Genomic DNA, 22362 nt, shown 5'->3' on the forward strand with positions numbered 1-22362 from the left:
CTGTGGACACCGTGTATTCAAAATATGAAAAAATGGCCGAATCCACGCAAAATTCCCTCCCAACCCTGAGGAAAAACATTTGGAGGAGGTGACAGAACATAGAGGTGAATTGATGGTTGGTGAGAGTTACCGTAGTAACGCGAGGTGCAGGGAGGAAAGTGTGTGTGTGTGGGGGGTTGCCAGCTCTCACGGTGCGTTTGTGGCCAGTGGGAAAAATGAGCGTTCCAGGCTGCGTTCCCCTTCTTCTTCTGTGGTCCAAAGAAAGTGGGTCACTCACACACCTGGAGCCAAACAGAAACTTGTCATCGCTGTAAACAGGAAGTGGAAAGTGACCACACAGACAACATGTCCCTCCCCGAGGGTGGCGGGGGTCTTTCGGGGGGGGGGCCCTGTCTGTCTTGTCTGTGAGAAAGCAGTTGGACTCCACAAAGTCGCAACCGCAGATGACAGAAGGTAATTCTGAGTCAAAGCTGAGCAGCTTCAATGTCAATATCATCATGTCAATACTTGCTGGAGTTTTTTTTCTTTTTAGGTATGGAGGTACAACAGGGGTTCTCAAAAAATATGTTTTTCCTAATTTTCAAGTTGTTCAAGTTTTTTAAAGAAAAAAAAAAAAACTTTTTTTCACATAATAAAAACAAAATATGAACTTTGTCAGGATTAAAAGTGAAATATATTTTAAAAATATTATTACATTTAAAAATAAATTATTTTTGCTCGGTCCCGGGGACCCCATTTTGAGAGCCGCCACATTACAATCTAATCTGATCTGACTTTAAAACAAAATGGATGCAAAATGACTGCATATAAAATGTCTTAATATTAGCCACAACACCCCCTCCCCCCCAACCCCCCATCCCAAATGAAATATTTTTTGTTAAAGTATTTATTGTTTGTGTTCAGGCAGCATCGTGGGCACGTGGTTAGCAAGTCTGCCACGCAGTTGTGAGGTGTCATGTTTCATGTTTGCGCTATTACAATCGCACTCTGAGGTCACAGCAGCGTCCCGTATATTTAAACATAATAATAATAATAATAATAAAAGGAGCTGCTGCACATATTTGAAAGATGAAATGAGCAATAATCCTCTCGTCAATCCCAATTTATAAAGTGAGATTTCTAAAAGGGGACAAGTGTTATTTATTCAAGGTGGCACAATGGAGTATTAGTGTACTGTTGTTTTTTTTTATTTTCTATTCAAATAAAGCTTAAAGGACACATAGTATGCACTTCTTTTTTTTTTCCACACACACAGTTCCCAGGTGTCTTAACAATATGTCTGTAGAAATGTTGACTTAGCTGCAGTGCTTCCAGTACCAGTCTGTGAATGTAACTTTTTGTTTGTTTGTCCAATCATATTTCAGCAACTGTGTTGCCATGTTAATCTAATCTGCCCAGGGAATTCAGAATTAGCAATGCTGTCCGATGTATCTTAAACAATATTAGCAATCGGGCTGCTTGTTCAACCAATCAGATTTCAAATTCATCAGCGAGCTCGCCCTCGATGACATCAACATTCTTCCGTCCTCTGATTGGTCGACAGGCCAATCTTCCATAATGCGTTCCCATTGAAGATTTTCTTTGTTAAAAAGTGTACATTTCTAAAAGTGAGTTCAAACTTGAGTTTGCAAAGATTACAGTCATCTACAAAAAAAGTTTTTTTTTTATAAAAGTTGAATAATAGTGATAGGCTGCCATGATCCAGTCACGGCCGACCACGAGGGGCTCAGCACATCAGCGCTTAGCTCCGCAGCGGATCACATGTGCTTTTGTTTTTCTTTTTTTTGTGCAGTAACGTCACCACAGCGTTGTACACGGGAGCTTCGCAAAGCCAGGGTCCTCTCGGAGTTTCCAGTAAGTCCCGTTCGTCAACCACACGTCGCGCCCGCAAGAGTCTTGGGCTTTTCTGAAATGATGACAACACACAATTTTGGGTTTAAATAGGGGGCGTAACACGGCCAATTTGTTTGAGGGATGTGAACTGACTTGAAGAAAGCCGGGACGTGCTCCTCTCCTTTCTTGCCGAGCTCCTTCCTCCTTTCCCTCTGCTGCTCCTCGATCTCATCTTTCTTTCTGTCCGTCTCCTCCACTTGTCCCTCCTCCAGCATCCTGCTCACGAGACACAGAACGGCTTGTCAAGAATGTGGCAGCTTCCTGTCCGTTTGGTTTACTACTTCCTGCCTGTGTTATTTTATCTTTTTTTGTTTTATTTTTTGTTTAATATATATATATATTTTTTTCAACTCAAATCAAATACAATACAAACAATTGAAGCTCTTCCTGCCTGTGTTACTAATGTCCTGTTTGTGTTTGTAACTTCCTGTTTGTGTTTGTAACTTCGTATTTGTGCTTCTAAATTCTTTCTTGTTTGTAAATGCCTCTTTCTGTTTTTAACTTCCTGTTTGTGTCAATAACTTCCTGTCTGTGTCAATAACTTCCTGTTTGTGTCAATAACTTCCTGTTTGTGTTTTTAATTTCCTGTTTGTCTTTGCAACTTCCTGTTTGTGCCTCTAACTTCCTGTTTGTGTGTTGTTGTTTTTTGCTTTTTAAATGAATCCAAACTCCAACATACAATTCAAACGGAGCACTTCCTGTTTGTGTTTTTAACTTCCTGTTTGTGTTTGTAACTTGGTATTTGTGCTTCTAAATTCTTCTTTGTGTTTGTAAATTCCTCTTTCTGTTTTTAACTTCCTGTTTGGGTCAATAACTTCCTGTTTGTGTGTTGTTGATTTTTTTGCTTTCTTTATTAATCCAAACTCCAACATCCAATTCAAACTGAGCACTTCCTGATTGTGTTTGTAACTTCGTATTTGAGCTTCTTACTTCCTGCTTGTGTTTTAAACTTCCTGCTTGTGTTTGTAACTTCCTGTTTGCCAAGGTGGCTAGAAACGCACTACTCTTACTCTGTTACATTTACTTAAATGAAGTAACATTTTGGATAAATTGTTTTTATAAGAATAGTTTTAATACAACATGTTTGACTTGTTCGTGAGTATTTTTGTTAAGGTGTCTTCTTTAAATTTGTATCTATCTATTAGGCTATTGCTTGCAAGATGTATTTGCCTTGGTTTGATTTTGTTTCACCAATCAAGCATAACAACTGGCAACATTTGACTCAATATGCCCAATCAAACAGAGCCAGGCATTTATGCTATGCTATTTTATGAAAAATATAATTTCCTATTGTTTTAGTTAAAGTGATACATTTGGGCAGTATCTGAATTTGTACGTTTTATTTTTGTCAATTTAATGTTCATACTTGGATTGAAAAAAAATCACATGTTCACCAGTTACTTAAATAGTACTTTAATTCTTCTTCTTATTATTATTTTTTTTAAACTGAATACTTACTCTTGCTCGGGTACTACTTAAGTCATAGTATCGTAAAGTATCTAATACACAAACAATATTTGGCGACTCTATCCATGCTGCCTTTGTGTTTCCGGCTTGAATTAGTTTGCAACTTCTCTGACCTCTGGTCGGGGCGCAGGCGACTGTCAGTAGGGGGCAGCAGAGGTTTGAGGTCCGCTGTAAGCTGGTTGAGCTCCATGGCGAAGGCAGAGAAGCCGTAGTAGATCAGATGGTCTTTGGGTTGAGGATCTGCAAGGTGAGACAAACCTCTCAGGTGAGGAAGTTGAAGAAAGGACGCAGTGCAAGATGATTAACTCATTCACTGCCATTGACGGCTATAGACGTCAAAAATTCATTTGAACTATTTATATTATTTGAACATTTTTTTCATCACTTTTGTTAACAAGAGTATGAAAACCTAGAAAAACAAATATTGTACATTTAGAACAGATATAAAATGTGTGATTAATCATGAGTCTATTAATTGTAATCGCCTGACGCGATTAAAAAAGAAAATAAATGATTATTAAAAATTAGGGGCGTCAGGCTATTACATTTTTTAATTGTAATTAATTGCATGACTTCACTAGTTAACTCACGATTAATCGCAAATTTGACATCTGTTCTAAATGTTAAATTAAACAAATTCTAGGTTTTCATACTCTTGTTAACAAAAGTGGAAAACATTTTAAACTAAGAAATAGTTCAAATGAATTTTTGACGTCTATAGCCGTCAATGGCATGATAAAAAATAAATAAAAACAACTCACTTGGCTTCCAGACGCATTTAGGGGTCGGCAGCGTGTCGCAGAAGATTCCCTCGTGCCACAGACCTCCAAAGCGGTGGATGACGCTTCCGCTCTGGTCCAGCACGGTGCCCTGGACCTCGTTTTTGTTGGCGTCTGAACCCCAGTAGCGAGACTATAAGGAGCAGAGGTAGCAGCATGAGTACAGGGTGTGAAGACTTTTGCCACCTGCTCACCTTGACAAAAGTGATCTTGCAGGTGCACGCCTTGCTCGTCAGGTTGCGGATGGTGACTTCTCCGTAATGTTCCAGGTAGCGCTGCTGACTCAGCACGTTGTGGATGCACGTCACCACTTTGTTCCACTCGTAGTGATCTCCGTAGCTGAGCATGACAACCACAAATAGCAAAGTCAACCAAAAAACAAACCTTTGCGGAGCTTCCCCCCCAAGGTTTCATGAAGCCTGGCTTACCTGGGAATGGTGACGTTGACCATTCCAGTCGGCACGATCTCCAGTGACTTCCCCCAAAACTTGTTCTTCCACCTCTGGTCTGTTTTGAGAGATAAACCGAGCTGACGGGGTTTTGCTCCACTTTCATTTCAGTTCCTATGATCGTGAAGTGTCACCTTGCCAGAAGGAGAAGTTGTCGGATTCCGCGTGGCAGGCGGAGATGGGAGGATGGTGGCACACCTGATTCATCAAAATACAGGAAAAACAGAAAAGATCACCAACTCACAGATGGTTTGATAAGGGGAGGGCAAAACATGGACAACCAAAAATGATTAAGGGTCCAGTAAAAATGGTTTCACTCTTTTTTTCTTAGTTTTCCTCAATTGGTTGCATTAGATAGTAGGAATGTAACGATATCCAAAAATCACGATACGATAAATATCAGGATATTGTGGGGGGGTTGGCGAAACAAAAAAAACGCTCACAATAATGTGTAAAAACTCACAATGTTCACAAAATCACATTCAATTTAACAAAAGCTCACATTGGGGGGAAGAAGCACAATATTGTGTTTGTGTACATAATAACAGCAGTGACGGGGAAGTAGGCTTGCCAATGTCATTGTCATGTGCTCCTATTGGCTCAGCGGCGCAAAGCATCGTGGTCTATGTAGTTCACAATGTTTGAAGCGGGCCAAAAGTAATGTTTTTTGTTTTGTTTTTTACTGCATTGTTCAATAATATTTGCTGGTATGACTGATTCAAATTAAATTGCACTAATAAACTAACCACCAGAGGGTGCTAGAACTGCACAAATGGAATATAACCTCACATTTTTAATGGGTGTGCTGCTTTTAATATCGTGAAATGACAACGATATTGTGGCACGTTTAATATCACGATATCACAATGTTGCCGCTATCGTTGCATCCCTATTAGATAGATAGTAATTGATTTATTATAAATTCTAACATTAATATATCGCTAAAATAAAACATTTTACATACTGTATACATTTAAACAAAAAATAGAGAATTAATTAGAACAACATTAACTGTAAATGATAACATTTAAAATGAGTTAAAAAAGAGTTGTTTTTTTGGTCATAAAAAAAATCCAATGTGAAAGTTAAATAAATGTTGAATTAACTTATAATAAATAATATAAAACATATGAGAAAAAAAACTATTTTATAAATATATAATCAATTTTTAAATTACTTAAATATTGTTAAATAATTGAAATTTAATTAATTATCAATAATACAATAAAAATATGATTTTGCTAATAATCTACAAATGGCCTGGCCCTCCTGTTAGATTTAATATTTCAAATGTGGACCTTAAAATTTTAATTACCATTATATTAACTCATTCACGGCCATTGACGGCTATAGACGTCAAAAATTCATTTGAACCATTTCTATTAGTTTAACATTTTTTTCCACTTTTGTTAACAAGATTATGAAAACCTAGAAAAAAATATTTTTTATTGTACATTTAGACCCAGATTTAAATTTTGGAGACTATTGGAGTCATGCAGTTAATTACCATCAAAAAATGTAATCGCCTGGCACGATTAAAAAGAAAAGAAAAAAGAAAAGATTATTAAAAATTAGGGACATCAGGCGATTACATTTTTTAATCATAATTAATCGCATGACTTCACTAGTTAACTCACTATTAATCACAAATTTTATATCTGTTCTAAATGTACAACAAAAAGAATTCTAGGTTTTCATGCTCTTGTTAACAAAAGTGGAAAAACTGTTAAACTAATAGAAATAGTTCAAATGAATTTTTGACGTCTATAGCCGCCAATGGCAGTGAATGAGTTAATTAATTAATTAATTTATTTATTTTATTTATTATATACTGTATGAATGGCATGGCCCACTTGTATCTTTTTAAAAATTAAAATGTGGCCTTTAAGCGCTAAAGTTGATCCACCCCCTATGGACAGTCCATGAACAAAAGTATTGGGACACACCGTTCCCTCGTCTCATCAATCAGATTGGACTGGAGTTCTTAGAGGCCTTTGAATGAGAATAGTTCTGACGTGGTTGACCTGCTCGCTGATGAAGCGAAAGCCGCAGTCGTCCCGCACGCACTCGTAGGTCTCCCCCAGGACGGGGTTGAAGGGCTTGTAGCGGTTTCGGAAGGTGGCGCTGGAGTAGCCCGAGATGGCGAAAGCGGCGATGTAGACCTGACGGAGAGACAACAGCTGTCATATTATATTTGAATTTTTTTTTTTTTTTTTTTTGTTTCTTTCATTATTCTCTATCTCTTTGTCCTTTTGCGTACCATCCTCTGGTAGGGGTCTGCTGTGGCGCTGGCGGTGTCGAGCAGCTGGCTGTACTCCAGCTCCTCGCACAGCCGCTGCAGCAGGTTGACGGGCTCGTTGAGTGCGGCCGGCATGGACACGCGAGCCAGGTCTTTGCCTGGCGCCACAACATACGATCGTCATTTTTCCAAAAAGCGTTTATCGCCACCTCTCAGGCGATTTGTCAATTTGAGTTTGCTGCGTCGCACCGATGTTATTGTAGAGGATGGCCATGAGGCCCACGTGACTGTTGTCCGGACACGGCGCAGGAAGCGTCGCTCGCCTGCCGCCGCTGCTCTTCGGCGCGACACTGTGAGGAGTCCGGGAAATGCTGGCGCGGTACTTGCGGGTGGCGGATACTGTCGAGAACAGGAAGTGGAACGTGGCATTATATTTTTCAAACTTTTCGGGTCTTTTTGTAGAGTAAAGTTGCAGTGGACTCACAATGTCCTTCCTCCGGCTCTGAGTTGGACGTGCTCGCGTCGCTCAGTCCCGACTCATCCGACACGTCGGAGGAGCTCCCAAAAAGGAAGTCATCGCTGGCGTCGAAATACTCGGCCGTCGACTCTGCCGCCGAGGGAGGTCTGTGGGACGGACGCCTCCCTGCTGCCACCTGTAGGAGGAAGAGGAGCAAATCGAGCTCCGGCACACTTTCAGGGGAGCTGGTGGAGGTTCACCTCTTCCGTGTGGACGTTGTTGTTTTCCCAGACTTCCAGAAGCTTCTGTCTCTCTTGGCACAGTGAGTGGTGGACCGTTCGGAGGGTCGCCAGGACTGACGATAAGAAGAATGTACACACCTTTATTACTCTATTTTTGTGCGCGTGCTAAATCTCACTCTCACATTAGCATTTTTTTTAGCCTAACCCTACTATGAATGTTTTCATTGTTCAGCACTTTGAGTTGCATTTTAATGTACGAAAGGTGCTATATAAATAAAGTTTGATTGATTGATTGAACCCTAAGCCGTCAACCTTATGTTGTCTCCCGATAATATAATACAAATTTAACTCATTCACTGCCATTGACGGCTATAGACGTCAAAAAAAATTTTGAACTATTTATATTGGTTTAACATTTTTTCCCACTTTTGTTAACAAGAGTATGAAAACCTAGATTTTTTTTTTATTGCATTAGAACAGAGTTAACTATTATGGTTAAAATTTGGCGATTGCCTGGAGCCCCTAATTTTGAATCATCTTTTCTTTTAAAAAAAACTTCACAAAAAGATCAGGTGCACGCTACCTCGCAGCGACACGGCGCAGATGTCCTGCTGGATATTCTTGCCCTCTGCAGATGAGGCGGCGTTAAGGGGGGTCAACTGGGAGTAGACATAGTCCGGGATGGATGGAACGGAGGCGCCAAAGTGGGAGGAGCTGCTCAGAGGGCTGGAGGACAACTGGACAAACGAACACAGTCGTCAGGTCAAAAGCTCCAAAGAAACCACCCAGAGAAACTAGTCTGCAGCACCACAGTTTAGTACAACACTCAATGTGTTTCCATTGTGAAAAGGGTACCAAAATAAGCACTTTTTTTTGCAGCGTTGACACTAAAAGGGGCGGAGCTAGACAGTGACTGGTGTTGATTGGTAAATATAGAACAGTCACAAAATTGCACATCTCAGGGTCTGCCCACTAAACACTCACCGATTTTGTCATCCTACGAACAGGCTTTTGGAATGGAAAGATATATATTTTTTAATTGTCCTGTTTGTAATACGGATTGTAAACTATGTTACCAACACAACAAAAACTCTAATTCAGGGGCAAGTAAGTAACTTCTGAGTATAAGCTATGTCCCAATACTTTTGACAATTTGTGACTTCTCACCATTCCCAGTGCTTCCACTCTGGACAGGGTGCGAGAATGACCCCATACTCTTCCTGGTTTTTGCTTCTTTGGCTTTTCCAGGGAAAGATTCTGTATTCAAAACACACAAAAAAACATGATCATGAAGCTTTTTCAAGAAAAATAACACAAAATATACACGGAGGCACCTGCGAGCTGATGATACGCTGCAGTTCCCCGTTGACGGTCTGGCCCGCCTCCAGCAGCTGCAGCCTCTGGATCAGCCGGTTCAGTTCCGAAAGGTCCAAATTGCAACGGTTCAACTCTGGAAGAAGACAGCGGATGAGCCTGGTGTAGCAGCATGTGGCTCTCTCAAGTAACTATCAACAGTGGTATGTTTTTTTTTTTTTTTTTTTTTTTTTAATATATATATATATATATTTTTTTTTTTTAATTAAAAAAAAAAAAATAATAAACTGGTATGTTTGTAAACTTGAGGCAGCTCCATGTTTTTAGTATCAATATGATTGACACAACGTTAACCACAATGTACCTTGAGCGCAGGTGTCAGGAGGAGGATTCTGCTGCAGCCACGCCGACACTTTGCTGTTGACAGAAGCCTTGGCGGAGGTCTGCGGGAAAAACTTTGGCTGTCCGCCAAGGAAGGCGGCATCAGGCGTGACCGTCAGCAGGTGTCCGTTATTGTGGACGACGCCATGTCCCGCTCCCGCTGCCGCCGCCGCCGCCTCGCTCTTCTTGTACGAGCGATGCGCCTGCAGCTTGGTCACCCAAATGTAGAAGAGCTCGTTGCTCCTTGCCTTGAATCGCACGGGGAACATTTATTGTCTCTTTCCAACATCAAAGACTCATTTTATAGATCACATTATATATGAAAATATATTTTTTCAAGTATAAACACGTGGCGTTTACCTTCATGTGATACAGAATGTCCCCAGCGTCCAAGTCAATTTGGTTGGACTTCTTGTTGATGGACATGACAGCGCTGCTGATGTCCAGAGAGCCTTGCACTCTTCCTATGTACACCTGTTAGCATTTTGTGTTAGCATACAATCTCACATATGATGCAGTATTTCGTGTTAAAATCACAATAATATGATTTTTACGTTTGTATGTTGTTTGTTAAACATGTTAGCATTTTGTGTTAAAATGTGTTCGCTACAGACATTATAGTAGGATGTATGAGTAGTATGACAGTGTAAAGGCTTCGTCACGGCCAAGTCGTCTTCGTCACGGCCAAGTCGTCTTCGTCACAGCCAAGTCGTCTTCATCGCAGCCAAGTCGTCTTCATCGCATCCAAGTTGTCTTCGTCACAACCAAGTCGTCATCGTCACAACCAAGTCGTCTTCGTCACAACCAAGACGTCTTCGTCACAGCCAAGTAGCTATTGTCACAGCCAAGTCGTCTTCATCACAGCCAAGCCGTCTTCGTCACAGCCAAGCCGTCTTCGTCACAGCCAAGCCGTCTTCGTCACAGCCACAGTCAAACCATCGCAACAGCTACAGCCAAGCCATAACCCCAGCCAAGTCATGGCCACTCCACAGTAAGTCAAGTCAAGGCAAATCAGGTCTTGTCACGTCATGCTTGTGCCAGTCATTGCGACCAGTCTAGTCACGTCCTGTCCAGTCATGGCGACAAGTCTAGTCGCATTTGATTTAGCATTTTGTGTTTTAATCGTAGATGCTTTTGTGAGATGTTTTAGGAATGTTTTAGGAGGTTGTTGTAAGTGCCATGTTAACATTTAGTGTTAGCATTATATCTTAAGCGTTAGCGTGACATGTTCTGTTGCTAGTACTTGTAACATACACGAGCAGGATGTGTTAATCACGTGTTAGCATTATATCGATACATTACATGTTTGGGTAGTAGTTTTTCAAATCAAGATAAATGTATTTAAATTGTGCTCGTGGGACGCAAATGTAGGATGTAAGTTGAGATAGCCTGAGATGTTAGCATTTCATGTTAGCATTGTGTCTTTACAGACATGTTAGCAGAACGTTTCAGAAGGATGTATTAATCTTACATGTTTGGAGTATTTATCAGTATCAGGTGTTAGCATTTCAGTATTATGTGTTTACATGATTAATATATAATAGTAGCATGTGTTAATCATGTGACACGATACCATATATGGAAGCAGAATGTTAGCAAATTACATGTTAGCATACTGTACAGAGTTAGCATTCTACGTAGCGATCCCAAGACAAGTTAGCATGATGAGTTTATGTAAATATGTCTATTCAGGATATGATATTTGATATGCACTTACATCTTGTTGATTTTTACAGTATCTCAAGATCCCCGCCTCCAGTACAAAGTATCGCTGCATAAAAAATAATAATAATAATTTTAGACTGAAGATAAGAAGTATTTAAAGTGAAAAGTTTGATGAGCATTTTGAGGACTGGCCATAAAATAAAAAGCAGTCACTTTGTGCCAGCCTTTAAGCGGCCACTTCCTCCTCTTGAGAAGATAACCTTCACAGACGCCTGGCGTGCGCGTCTCCTGAGTATGTTCCCCCGCGGCGTTCACTTCTACTTCGTCGACCACTTCCCAGTCTTTGATCAGCTGAAAAAAAGAACTTACTTTGACGCCCCTTTTTGACAGAAGGCGCTAATGTTTTTTTGTTTTTTTTCTAACGGGCCTCACCTGTCGCGAGTGTCGAGACGACAGCGTGCTGCTGCTCCGGGAGTGGGGAGTTTTGGTCCACGTGGGCGACGACTTCTCCAGGCCGCTCGCCAGCGACTGGCTGCGATTGAGGGCCGAGCCATAGGAAGTCATTTTGGAGCTGTTATGACCTCATGCAACGTACCCCACCAACCATCTGCAGGGATTCTGAACACAAGCAAAGACTGAGAAACGTTAAACTGCCTTTCACCATTTGAGTTTTCCTGAATTTTTTGACCATATACAGCTGGCCTGGCTCTTAAGAGTACCTCGTCGTCAACCACGAGTGTGCGCACGTCCCACATAAAAAGGTGGAATATTGAGGAGATGAGTGGGGGGGATAAAATCGATTTAAAGTCTCCGACTTGACAGTCGGCGTGTGGACTGGGACTTAGGACTGCTGTGGATGCATTAGAGTGCCCCGTCGTAGGCTGTGAGCGCGTGTACATCTGTTGAATGCAGACCTCCAACCATTCCAAACAATCCTCATTTGGGTAACCTGTAAACCTGGATTTAGTTTCCAAATATGGATTTTTTTATTATTAACTCTTTGACTGCCATAAACGTTATAAGACGTTTAGCATAAACCTAGGGAAGGGCGCCGAGGACGTTAAAGATTAATAATCGTTCACCACCACTAAAACGCGATCAAGTTGCGTCTTGCTTCCAGTGAGGTGCCCTGTCAAAAGACGACAGGACACGTGCTGCTATTAGCGGCACCAGCGCGTCCCGGCGTTTCCCAGCGCGGCTGCCAGGAGGATTACTAACTTTGTCTTAATTGGTTTTTCATGCAGACCTTTTTAGCAACACGAGTAACTACATGCTGCAATGCATGCACTCGCACATGCAAATCGAAAAATCTCACGGCGCGCCAACACAAATATAAGATACTGCAAAAGGGTGGAAATAGGTATTTGTGGACCAATGATATAAAAACGTGACTATTTCCGAATTGATCGTTTAGGGCTACTTTGTGAAGACATTTTGGCGAAGTTCCTTTTCCTGTTTGTGATACCGGTGACCTCTGACAGCCCAAATCATCCCACAAGAAGTGCACTACATGCTTTTTTCCCCCTGGCGTCAGGTGTCCCAATACTTTTGAATCCTGTGTTACATAAGCGGGATGACCTCGCAGGAGGAGGAAATGGGATGAGAGGATTTGGTGGCGAGCTCGCTTATACACACAAATCTCCACAAGACGTTTTTTTTTTTTTTAACTTTCAACCAGGCTTGGGCAGTCGCTTGATTTTTAAGATGACTTAAAATTGAATAGAAATGTAGTTGAATGTGCGTTAAAAGCTGATGTGAGCTGCTTACGCTAACATGGCTATGAACTGAGACAAACACAGTCAAGTGTTGCTCATTTTTGGTGACTATTTTTTTCTTCTTCAATATTTTGTCAATTTAAATCCATTTTCCTAACCCCTTTTAAAAATAATAATAATAATAAAATAAAAAAGTTCTTCATCTCAACCCAACATGGCAGCCAAAGCGTTTCCCGTTGATTTGACTTTTTGGAAGATGTCAGCGCTTTCTTTTCAGCGTGCGGTTAGTTGCGCTAAGAGGATATCACAGCACCATCTTGCTCGTACACCCCACAAATATTTCTGAGATAAAGTCCACTCTGAGCGCTCGGGCTGAATGACATGATGTCAGCGTAGGGGATTTCATCTTAAGACTTTCAGATGACACCGCAAACACCCCCATCAACTGACTTGAGCATGCTAATATTATGGATGTTTATGGCTACTAATAACTGCTATTATGGTCTGATTCAGAAGTATTGACGTAATGTTTCTCATCTTGCACTTAAATATTCCGTCATGAAAATAATGCCAACATATTTGACTTATTTTACATGATCAATGGAGAGTAAGAAGTTTAATACCATCATGGCAATAATGTAATAACAAGAGCAAACTATAAAATGTACTGTTTATTTTACAGATGGTTGTGAGTTCATAATAGTAATAGTCTATAATAATTTGTGCTAATTGTTTTGTTGAATTGATTTTTTGAACATATTTGTAGATGAGGTATAGCATGTAAAACTGTTTATTTGAATTTTTTTTTTTCAGCATTCATTTCAAAATTGACCAAATATTTAAACAATTTAAATATACATTATTCTGTCTGTTTTACGTGCTGATATAATTTTTTTTACAATAAATATAAAATGATTTAAGTAAATTGTTAATTTACTGTAATGAGTCTTATAATGTTTACAATTAATAAAATCTTTAAAAAAAATAATGTTAATTTCCATAGCAAAATAGTTTTGCATTATTTCACTACACTTAAAAAAAATGGATGAACTCAAAATTTAAAGGCAACAAACTAATTTTAAGTTAAGCAATTTATCCAAGTGTTTTACTTTGGTGAAAATCGGCTTTCCTGCATTTCACAACAAAGAGAAAGAAAACAAAAGGAAATAAGACTTTACAGAATCTTATATTAAACCTCAACTTAAAGATAAGTGAAAATTCAACAACTTGCTTATTTTGCTGTGCAAACTCACAATATTGCCTTAAATACCAATCATTTATGTTTTCAAGTTCATCCAATTTAAATGAGTTTTTTTTTTTTTGTCTCACTGTATTTAATGAGACAAAAAACAAACATTGTAACTAAACTATTTCTGGGGGGTAAAAACATCTAAATGAGAGCAACAAAGACTGCAGGACTCTTGATCATGGGCCGGATTAAACAACCGAGTGGTCTTCCTGACCCCTAACCCTGACCCTAAACCTAGATTGTTTTTGCTGAGTTAAACATTGATCTGATAAAAATCTGCTATATTTAATAAATCCTTGCAGTAATCTAAGCATATTAAATGTAAAACACTTTTTTACTTCATAGAATAAAAACACAAGCAAAACATGACTTACCTGGATGTCAGTTACGTGGATCATGGTCCTTCCTTCGCGAGCAACCGAAGGGTCCACTTTTGCAGAACCAGAACCATCAGGTCCGGTTGTGCTTGTCGACCACTTCCACGCGCACGTCAATCACTTTGCCATACAGGATGCGCGTTCACGAGGATGCGCGCACCAGGACGTCCTGGACGTGATCCGCATTAGTGGGAATTACAGCAGGCAGGCCCGCCGAAAAGCAGGTGGGGGTTCTACACCCTCGTGTGCACCTCAGATTAACGCACACTAATCTGAGGATTAGCGGGCCAGGAGCTGCCGCTGCTTGTGCGCTTGTTAGACGACGCCACCTACAGGCCACACGGTGTCATCACAAGCCAATTTTACAGGACATTTTTATGTATATTTTACACTACAATACTAAGTTATATATATTATTAACTTCACGTGTTTATTGTTGTGATAATACTGAGAGGTACACTGGTGTTAAATAAAAGTAGACTTTGTAATCAGAGGTGGCAAATCCAGGTCCAGAAAGTAAAAATGCTGCCAGTTTGGCTTTAGCCCCAGGTGCTAGTTAGCTAGCTCCCGAGTTAGCTCACCGGGTGCTTGTTTATCTGGTAGGGAGCTAGCTAGCTAGCACGAGGGGCTAAAGCCAAACCGTTAGCAGTGTTTTTACTTTCTGGACCTGGATTTGCCATCTCTTTTTGTAATACAGTAGTGCCTTGCAATAGACCAGATTTTTTGAATTCAATACATCTTTTGGACAATTTTTGCTTTGATTTAAGAAATCAAATTTGAGATTTTTTCAAAATACAAAAAAAAAACAATTCAAATGAGTAAACAGATTTTTGTGAAAAAAAAAGTGACCATATCACACCACCCTAATACTTCATGACATGTCCAGTGAAAAAGCAAAATGAACAACTCAATCCACAAACAGTCGCAAAACACCTTTAATGTAAATAATAATAATTAAGACCTTATTAAATCAAGGCAGCAGTCCAGCGTGCGCGGTCCTCCCTCGCCCACGTCCTCAACGTCCAGTGACGTTCCTCACCTCACGTGGCTTTCTCCGCTTCGGCCTGCTGCGCGACGTACTGCTGCAGCAGCGCCGTCAGGTGGGCGGGGTGCCGCTGCAGCAAGGCGCTGGTTTGCGAGGCCAGCATATTCAGGCCGCTCACCAGCTGGCCCTGGACCACAGTGACTGACGGTAGCTTGGCGTAGCTCGCCAGGCCTTGAGTGCTCATTAGCGTGTTGTCTATGCACGCTCCTGCGGAGCACAGCGGCAAGTGTTGGCTTGTATTAGTTTCAGTATTCATTCGAATTTGTATTTGCAATATTTTTTTTGTAGGCGTAAAAAGCAGGATTGAAGAGGATGTGACATTTAATAATCTTGAGCAAAAACAAGGCTGACCTTGAAATTCTTCCTGTTTTCACTTTTTGTCTTTCCAATTTACAGTATCAAACACAAGAATAAAATACCATCTAGTGGCCAACAGTGGAACTACACCCAAAATAAACATGAAGGAGAACAAAATGCAATAAATAAATAATACTAATTAAAAAATACTATAAATTGCACCGCAAAAAAATGGCAAAATTGCAGTCAGACAGAGGGGCATTTTACTCACTGTATTCTAAAACGTAAAAAATAAAAGGTACCTAGTAGAACCATCTGCTGGGTGACCCGCAACGTGGACAGCATTTCCTTCACCTTGGGCTCTTTACTGACAAACAGCACGGTGGGCCCAATGAATAGAGGAGCCATGTTGCTGTAGATGCTCTCGCTGAGGAACGAACGCATCACCTGCAAACGAACACATGCGGACAATAGATCAGTGTTTCATATATTTTATAGAGCAAAGGCAAACATAAGTAGATGAACAAAGATACATAATTTGTAGTAAAAAAAACTAGAGCTGAGTTAATACTTCCTGGTTGTTCTATTGGTTTACCTGGTTAGGGAAGAATTTGACCATAATACCATGCTTGTGGAACCTGTACTTGAGCATCACCATGTCATCAGAGGAGGAACCATTGTTCTGCGCCACAGCGACCATCTTGCAGTCGCGGAAGACCCCTTCCACGTCTCGCTTCAGCAGCCTCACCAACGGACTCTCCTGAACATGAAGAAAGTTTTTTCACGCTTACTTTTGTCTTATTTGTATGCAGTTGTAATGAACTGTCCAGTGACACCATCTGAAGTTTTTTTTTTAATAACATGTCTAATAAAATAAATGTTATACTATAGTGATGATTTTGACGCCTGTTGTTACCTGCTCCTTAACCACAGTGGTTTCTTCTGCATAAGCGCCCCGCGGCGCAGGCGGTGTCGGGGGTATGTACTGTGTCACAGCCATGAGCTTCTGTTTAATGAAATGCATCGGTTTCCTGTGGCGGGTGACAGCTTTGGAGCCGTGTCGAATGCTCTGAGTCAGGGGGAGCCATCCTGGAACGAAGACACGGTCACAAGCTGGACAGATACAATAAAGCCTCCTCTGAAGAAGATCGTTCATATGAGATATTCCAATTTTTTATGTTTTTATTTAGCACAATTTAAAAACAGTTTAAGGAGGAAATGAAGCCGAAATGGCTTATACAAGATTCTACTCCATGCTCAAAGTTTCATATCAAATTTGAAAAAAATATAGCAGGGTAGTGAGAGTATATATATATATATATATATATATATATATATATATGTATAATGTATTTAATATCTAATACAGCAGGTCCACAAGTTGACGTCTATCCGGTACGACAATAATAACATCACGAGGCGGCCCATATACAATAATGAAACCCGAGGGGTATTCGAAAACTGATTTTAAACGATTTATTAACCATACAGTCCACTATATTAATAACATCTCTATGTAGTAATTAGGAGGTAATAAATGAGGCAAGTTTTTCGGCGAAAGCCGCAGTTGGACCCCTTATTTATACAGTAAACATTACATGCTAGCTAAACCCTCATTGGTTAGCAGCAACTTAGCAGCAACTTAACGATCATCGCGAATATTGAAGGGGAAATCGTCATCACACGCGTTATATAAATAATAATATAAGTAGTTATAGCTACATTACCTTTTTTAGGTAATAATTTTCCACACAAGGTCGCCGCCATGTTTGACAGGAAATCGTCTTCCGGAAGTGACGCCTAAATACTACCTTCACAATCATGGCTATAAATTGTTTTTTATGTGTATTATTCTTTGTTACAAATAATATCAGGCCACGATTGATACAAAGTAAATAAACGTTATAGATACAGGTGTTCACATTTCGTTTTCGTAATCTTAATACATCCTAATGTGCCGCGGTTGTTTTATTCTCTCCGAATATCATTAAAACGATATTCCCTAAACGCAACACTGTGCAATGTTCCGCATGTTTTTCGTGAATGTCATTTTCTGTCGACTTCATACTTATTATAAACCAATGGTTAAGAAAGATACTATCGGTTGCTTGAAAATAAAGTTATACATTAACATCGGCTGTAAAACTTGCGTAATGTTTTTTACGTAAAGCGAGCTCGCCGTTGCGTCACATTGGCGACAAGCATGAGGCGCACACTGTCATTGGGCCGGATTGTTTTATTCATCGGTGCAAATCGCGCGTCAATTTCGCCTCCGATTGCTTGTGAGCAAAGCGTCTTTCCACACTTTCTCCACAGACAGCCGACGCGTAACAGCTCCATCATGGACCTCAGTGACATGAGGAAGAAATACAAAGGAGACGAGGAGGTGAGCGTTGCAATAAGGCTGGAATGCAATTACTGAATGCACATTATGCATTATACAAAAGAATAATTATAGTGTACAAATGGTCTCTGGTGTGCACTACACACCCATTAAATATAAACATCAAGCCACCAAACAAATCTTTAATCATCTACTTTTTTTTTCTTTTTTTTTAAGAAACCTGTTGTTACAAATCAGTGGGGCTAATCAAGATAATAACCTAACCGGCCCCACACCGCATTTAGCAGCAATGCCTTTGGCTTGGCAGCTAGGCTGATGTTGAAGAGCAAAATAAACTTTGACTTCACATAAATTCCCATTGAGTTTCCACTCTCTGCTTTGAACGTCTACATTTGAACTTCTTACAGCATGATTCTTTTTAATTTAGTGTTTTGAGGAGAGCCAGCTGACTTCTCTGGATCCAATCAAGCAGTTTGGAAGCTGGTTCGATGAAGCCACCAAGTGTCCTGAGGTTGGCGAGGCCAACGCCATGTGCATCGCCACGGCAACCAAGTGAGCAACAGCATGCATGTTTGCAACTATGTACCAATTCTACTTTTATGTGAGTGAGTCAAATAAAAACGTGCAGACTCTGAAATATACTTGCGCATAAAAGGTGCTGCAACTTGGCTTGTCTCATCGGGCCTCATAAAAATGATTATTTATTGGTGGCTGTATTGTAGCAATAATATTCTATTATATCATAATCCATTTTTTTTTTTACTTTGTGCAACGAAATAAAACACTTCTCTGTACACAAAATTACCTATTTTACTAACATAGTGTGCGTACAAAGAAGAAGTAACAAAACACTTTAAAACCAACATGTTCGCATAGCTTTGCTAAAGTTGTGAACTGAATTACAAAACACACTTAAGTAGATAATGATAGTAATTGAAATACATCTTATTTGTATGTTTTTCTCCAGATTAGACAGAGATTATTTTTTTGGCCATGAATCGTTATTGGAGCTGATAACATGAAGTAATTCTCTTAAATAAGGGCATGCTTGGAGTTGTTTAAAATCTCAAGAAATCAATCAGTCAAAATCATAATTACAGTTGACTTTACCTCTCGATTTCTATTAAACGTCGTGTCGTCGTCTGATGAGGGTGGAAAAAAAGTAGCACCTATTTTGACAAAATTAGCAGAAATGACATCACTGCGTGTAGGCTACAGTGAACACACACTGTTTGTAATCGCCTAGAAATGTTTCAAAATGGTGGCAAAGTACTTTAAACATAAAGGATCAAACGCAGGGGTCGTATGATGTCACCAGGAGTTCGAACATTTGGAGCGTATGCCCACAAACGCGCAATTATGAACCAGTGTTACCAGAAATTAAATTATTCAGCACAAACAAGCCACCGGCAAATGAGGCTCATCAATAGCATTAGCTAGCATATTAGCATAAATAACATGCTCACACACACAAGCACTTTAAAGTCTCCTTTTTTTTTTTTAACTAACTCCACCAATATTCCACTAAGTGGCGCCAAAGTAATACTTGAATTGCTTAAGGAGCGCTTCCAATGAAAAATATACACACGATTACACACACCTGTAAAATCTAGTACACTAACAAAGTATTTGTACTTGGTTACTTCCCACTGCTGTGAGTCAGGGATGGACGGCCGTCGGCCCGCATGGTTCTGCTCAAAGGTTACAGCGACTGCGGCTTCCGATTCTTCACCAACTTCGAGAGCCGCAAGGGAAAGGAGCTGGTGAGTAACCGCGACCTTCGACCTTTTGTGTCCTCCAAAATCATTGCAGTCATTTTGTCGCCCATTGACAGGAGAGCAACCCTCACGCCTGTCTCGTCTTCTACTGGGAGCCTTTGAACAGACAGGTGAGACGACATCCATGTCCGTTTGTCTCTCTTGGTCTGCGCGGATTTCCCACTTTTTGTCCTGGTAGATCCGCATCGAGGGCGAGGTGGAGCGAATCCCCTACCAGAGCTCCTGCGATTACTTCCACTCGCGGCCAAAAAGCAGCCAGATCGGGGCGGTGGTGAGCAGGCAGAGCACGGCGGTTCCCAACAGAGACGTAAGAAGAACCAAATATACACAAACACTGATGCCGGAAACACTTAAAAAATACATAAATAAAATAATAATAAATAAATAAATATAAAATAAATATAAAGTATAATAATAATAATTACTTATATTAAGCCAAAAAGTTGTCTTTATTTTATTTATTTATTTTATTCAAAATTATTAGCTCATTTACTGGCATAAATGTATTTAAAAAAAATAGATTATTAAAAATTCTTCAGGCGGTTAACAATTTTAATCGTAATTAATCGCATGACTTCACTAGTTTACTCACGAATAATCACAAATTTTATATCTGTTCCAAATGTACAATAAAAAAAAAAGATCTAGGTTTTCATACTCTTGTTAACAAAAAAAAAATTTAATAATAGAAATAGTTAAAACAAATTTTTGACTTTTATAGCCAACAATGGCAGTGAATTAATTAAAAAAAAGAAAAAGAAAAGATTATTAAAAATTTGGGGCTTCAGGTGGTTAATTTTTTTTTTATTGTAATTAATCGCATGACTTCACTAGTTAACTCACGATTAATATTTTTTTTTATATCTGTTCTAAATGTACAATAAAAGTTTTTTTTACTTTTGTTCACAAAAGTGTGGGGGGGGGGGATTTAACTAATCGAAATAGTTCAAATTCATTTTTTACGTTTATAGCCAATGGCAGTAAATTAGTTAAAAAGAAACTTTATTCTTAAATGTTAAAAATTTACTTCCAATTAAGTATTGGCAAACCGGTTGTCAATTTTATGTTCAGAAGGCTAGTTGGCATCTATTGAATGTAACTAATAAAGTAACATGTAATCTAACTTAGTTACATTTGAAGTCAAATAATCAATAACTCTGATAAATGGACTTTTAGTTGTAAAATTCAAGTAATCAATAACAAAGTTACCTTTCCAGGCTAACTGTGTCAACACGACACAAACCTCTGAAAAGTTAACATAAAGTCTTTTTAGTTCCTGAGGGAGAAAAACGCGGAGCTAGAGGAGAAGTATAAGGACACACAAGTGCCGATGCCAGACTACTGGTGAGTATTTTCACAATAAAATCACTAAAATGAGATTTTACATACTACATCTACATCAATAGAAATTCATTCTTCTGTTGCCCACTAGGGGGGGCTATGTGGTGAAGCCCCATCTGATGGAGTTCTGGCAGGGTCAAACCAACAGGCTGCACGACCGTATCGTCTTCACTAAAATGGCTGCCGACGCCGAGCTGGGTGAGCATCAACGCCGCGGCGAGGGCTGCTGGGCTTACCAGCGACTCTCACCGTGATTGGCGGACGTCGCCTGCTGCTCTCCATCCGGCACCGGACGTCAAAATCATCATCCTGACTTCACTTGAGTGCTTTTACTCCAAACTACCTAAAAAAAATATATATATACCATCAAAATGACCAATGTAATATTGCAGTAGTGTAGTGGGCCCAAGTATTGATCCAAAATGAGGTACAGTGTATGAACAAACAGTAGCATAAAAATTAGCTTCAATCGTTAAGCGATTAACATTATATCCAGACTGAAAAAAACTGCTATAAACAAAAAATATTGTAAAATACAGGAACATGTGTATGAACGTCTTCATTCTGTATTTGTGTTTGACTGACCCTTTCTTGTTGTTGTTGTTGAAATGCCTGAATGTGCGTTAGCAACTGTGACTCTTGGTGTCATTAGCACAACAAACACATTTCGGTGTTTAATATGAGCTGCATGCAGTTCTAGCACAACCCAGTAGAGAATGAAAAAAAAATACACAAACTGCCGCAGAGAGAGGCAAGGCAACCTATTTATTGGTTTCATAAGGTCTGTGAACTTGGAATTTATTCACCACTGCAAAAAAAAAAAAAGAAGAAAAAAAAGTGCCTTGCTGGTTGTTCATAATAGTTTATAAATAGAAACAGATATGAAAATGTAACTCTTTTCCAGAGGGGAAGTAAAAACAAAAGACAAAAAACATAAATAAAATTACAAAAATGAAAGATCAACAGTAATTCGAAAGTTGGCAGAAAGCTACAAAAGATATCGAGCTAGCTAAATAAGTAAGTAAGTTGTTTTTTTAGCAAAAAATGTTTACTTATTTATGATTGTATTATTGCCCAAAGGCAGCAGCTAAACTCCAGCTCAGATGTTAGCACTACAGAGAATGGATGATTGAATAATTATATTAATTACTGTCTTTATGTTTAATGTGTAACACTTTTTCACCCAACAAGCAATTGTCTTTGTTAAATTGCAAGATCAATAAAGTTGTGTTTTTAAGTCAATACATGACTTTTGAACTATAAAAGTAATTTCAGTGTTGTTGTTTTTTTTTTGTTTGTTTTTTTGTTTTTAACCCACACAAGCACAAGA

The 22362-nt window shown here is 39.5% G+C and overlaps 3 protein-coding genes across 6 annotated transcripts; 1 reads left to right on the forward strand and 2 right to left on the reverse strand.

The window, feature by feature from the left end:
* Nucleotides 1-1165: 1165 nt before the first annotated feature.
* osbpl7 (oxysterol binding protein-like 7) lies at nucleotides 1166-14738 on the reverse strand. Of its 2 annotated transcripts, XM_086064668.1 has the most exons (22): nucleotides 14225-14738; nucleotides 11319-11504; nucleotides 11100-11237; nucleotides 10939-10992; nucleotides 9582-9695; nucleotides 9205-9469; nucleotides 8861-8976; nucleotides 8694-8783; nucleotides 8511-8534; nucleotides 8110-8263; nucleotides 7545-7639; nucleotides 7312-7480; nucleotides 7077-7226; nucleotides 6849-6985; nucleotides 6613-6750; nucleotides 4723-4786; nucleotides 4568-4646; nucleotides 4334-4478; nucleotides 4122-4272; nucleotides 3474-3600; nucleotides 1987-2109; nucleotides 1166-1906 (listed from the first exon to the last, which is right to left on the reverse strand). In XM_086064668.1, the coding sequence occupies exons 2-22, from the start codon at nucleotides 11448-11450 to the stop codon at nucleotides 1798-1800; spliced, it is 2574 nt and encodes an 857-aa protein (XP_085920794.1). In that variant the 5' UTR covers nucleotides 11451-11504; nucleotides 14225-14738; the 3' UTR covers nucleotides 1166-1797. The 2 variants fall into 2 exon arrangements, with proteins under 2 accessions (XP_085920794.1, XP_085920795.1); XM_086064669.1 differs by lacking the exon at nucleotides 8511-8534.
* A 406-nt stretch (nucleotides 14739-15144) lies between these two features.
* mrpl10 (mitochondrial ribosomal protein L10) lies at nucleotides 15145-19162 on the reverse strand. Of its 3 annotated transcripts, none has more exons than XM_086065139.1 (5): nucleotides 19024-19162; nucleotides 16486-16660; nucleotides 16165-16329; nucleotides 15872-16016; nucleotides 15145-15479 (listed from the first exon to the last, which is right to left on the reverse strand). In XM_086065139.1, the coding sequence occupies exons 2-5, from the start codon at nucleotides 16591-16593 to the stop codon at nucleotides 15268-15270; spliced, it is 630 nt and encodes a 209-aa protein (XP_085921265.1). In that variant the 5' UTR covers nucleotides 16594-16660; nucleotides 19024-19162; the 3' UTR covers nucleotides 15145-15267. The 3 variants fall into 3 exon arrangements, with proteins under 3 accessions (XP_085921265.1, XP_085921264.1, XP_085921263.1); XM_086065138.1 differs by lacking the exon at nucleotides 19024-19162 and adding an exon at nucleotides 17297-17364 and having other exon boundaries at nucleotides 16486-16658; XM_086065137.1 differs by lacking the exon at nucleotides 19024-19162 and adding an exon at nucleotides 17297-17345 and having other exon boundaries at nucleotides 16486-16682.
* Nucleotides 17577-22301, forward strand: pnpo (pyridoxamine 5'-phosphate oxidase). The gene is made up of 7 exons (XM_086065136.1): nucleotides 17577-17955; nucleotides 18341-18465; nucleotides 19577-19676; nucleotides 19748-19801; nucleotides 19870-19998; nucleotides 20965-21035; nucleotides 21124-22301. The coding sequence occupies exons 1-7, from the start codon at nucleotides 17773-17775 to the stop codon at nucleotides 21284-21286; spliced, it is 825 nt and encodes a 274-aa protein (XP_085921262.1). The 5' UTR covers nucleotides 17577-17772; the 3' UTR covers nucleotides 21287-22301.
* Nucleotides 22302-22362: the final 61 nt, after the last annotated feature.

The sequence above is a fragment of the Leptonotus elevatus genome, chromosome 20 (genome assembly GCF_054856555.1).
Source record: "Leptonotus elevatus isolate MCC_2025b chromosome 20, RoL_Lele_1.0, whole genome shotgun sequence".
NCBI lineage: Eukaryota > Metazoa > Chordata > Actinopteri > Syngnathiformes > Syngnathidae > Leptonotus > Leptonotus elevatus.

Bases quoted from the DNA above. Each gene is read 5' to 3' on its own strand.
- osbpl7 (XM_086064668.1), bottom strand. From the start codon at position 11,450: ATGACTTCCTATGGCTCGGCCCTCAATCGCAGCCAGTCGCTGGCGAGC. The intron at 7,227-7,311 runs GTGAGTCCACTG...TGTTCTCGACAG, and splicing joins AGAGCCGGAGGAAGGACATT to TATCCGCCACCCGCAAGTAC. The intron at 2,110-3,473 runs GTCAGAGAAGTT...TCTCGTGAGCAG, and splicing joins CGCCTGCGCCCCGACCAGAG to GATGCTGGAGGAGGGACAAG.
- mrpl10 (XM_086065137.1), bottom strand. From the start codon at position 17,336: ATGGCGGCGACCTTGTGTGGAAAATTATTACCTAAAAAAG. The intron at 16,683-17,296 runs GTAATGTAGCTA...GTATCTGTCCAG, and splicing joins AAAATTATTACCTAAAAAAG to CTTGTGACCGTGTCTTCGTT. The intron at 15,480-15,871 runs GTACCTTTTATT...TGTGCTCCGCAG, and splicing joins CCAGCAGATGGTTCTACTAG to GAGCGTGCATAGACAACACG.
- pnpo (XM_086065136.1), top strand. From the start codon at position 17,773: ATGAGGCGCACACTGTCATTGGGCCGGATTGTTTTATTCATCGGTGCA. The intron at 17,956-18,340 runs GTGAGCGTTGCA...TTTTTAATTTAG, and splicing joins AATACAAAGGAGACGAGGAG to TGTTTTGAGGAGAGCCAGCT. The intron at 19,677-19,747 runs GTGAGTAACCGC...GCCCATTGACAG, and splicing joins GCCGCAAGGGAAAGGAGCTG to GAGAGCAACCCTCACGCCTG.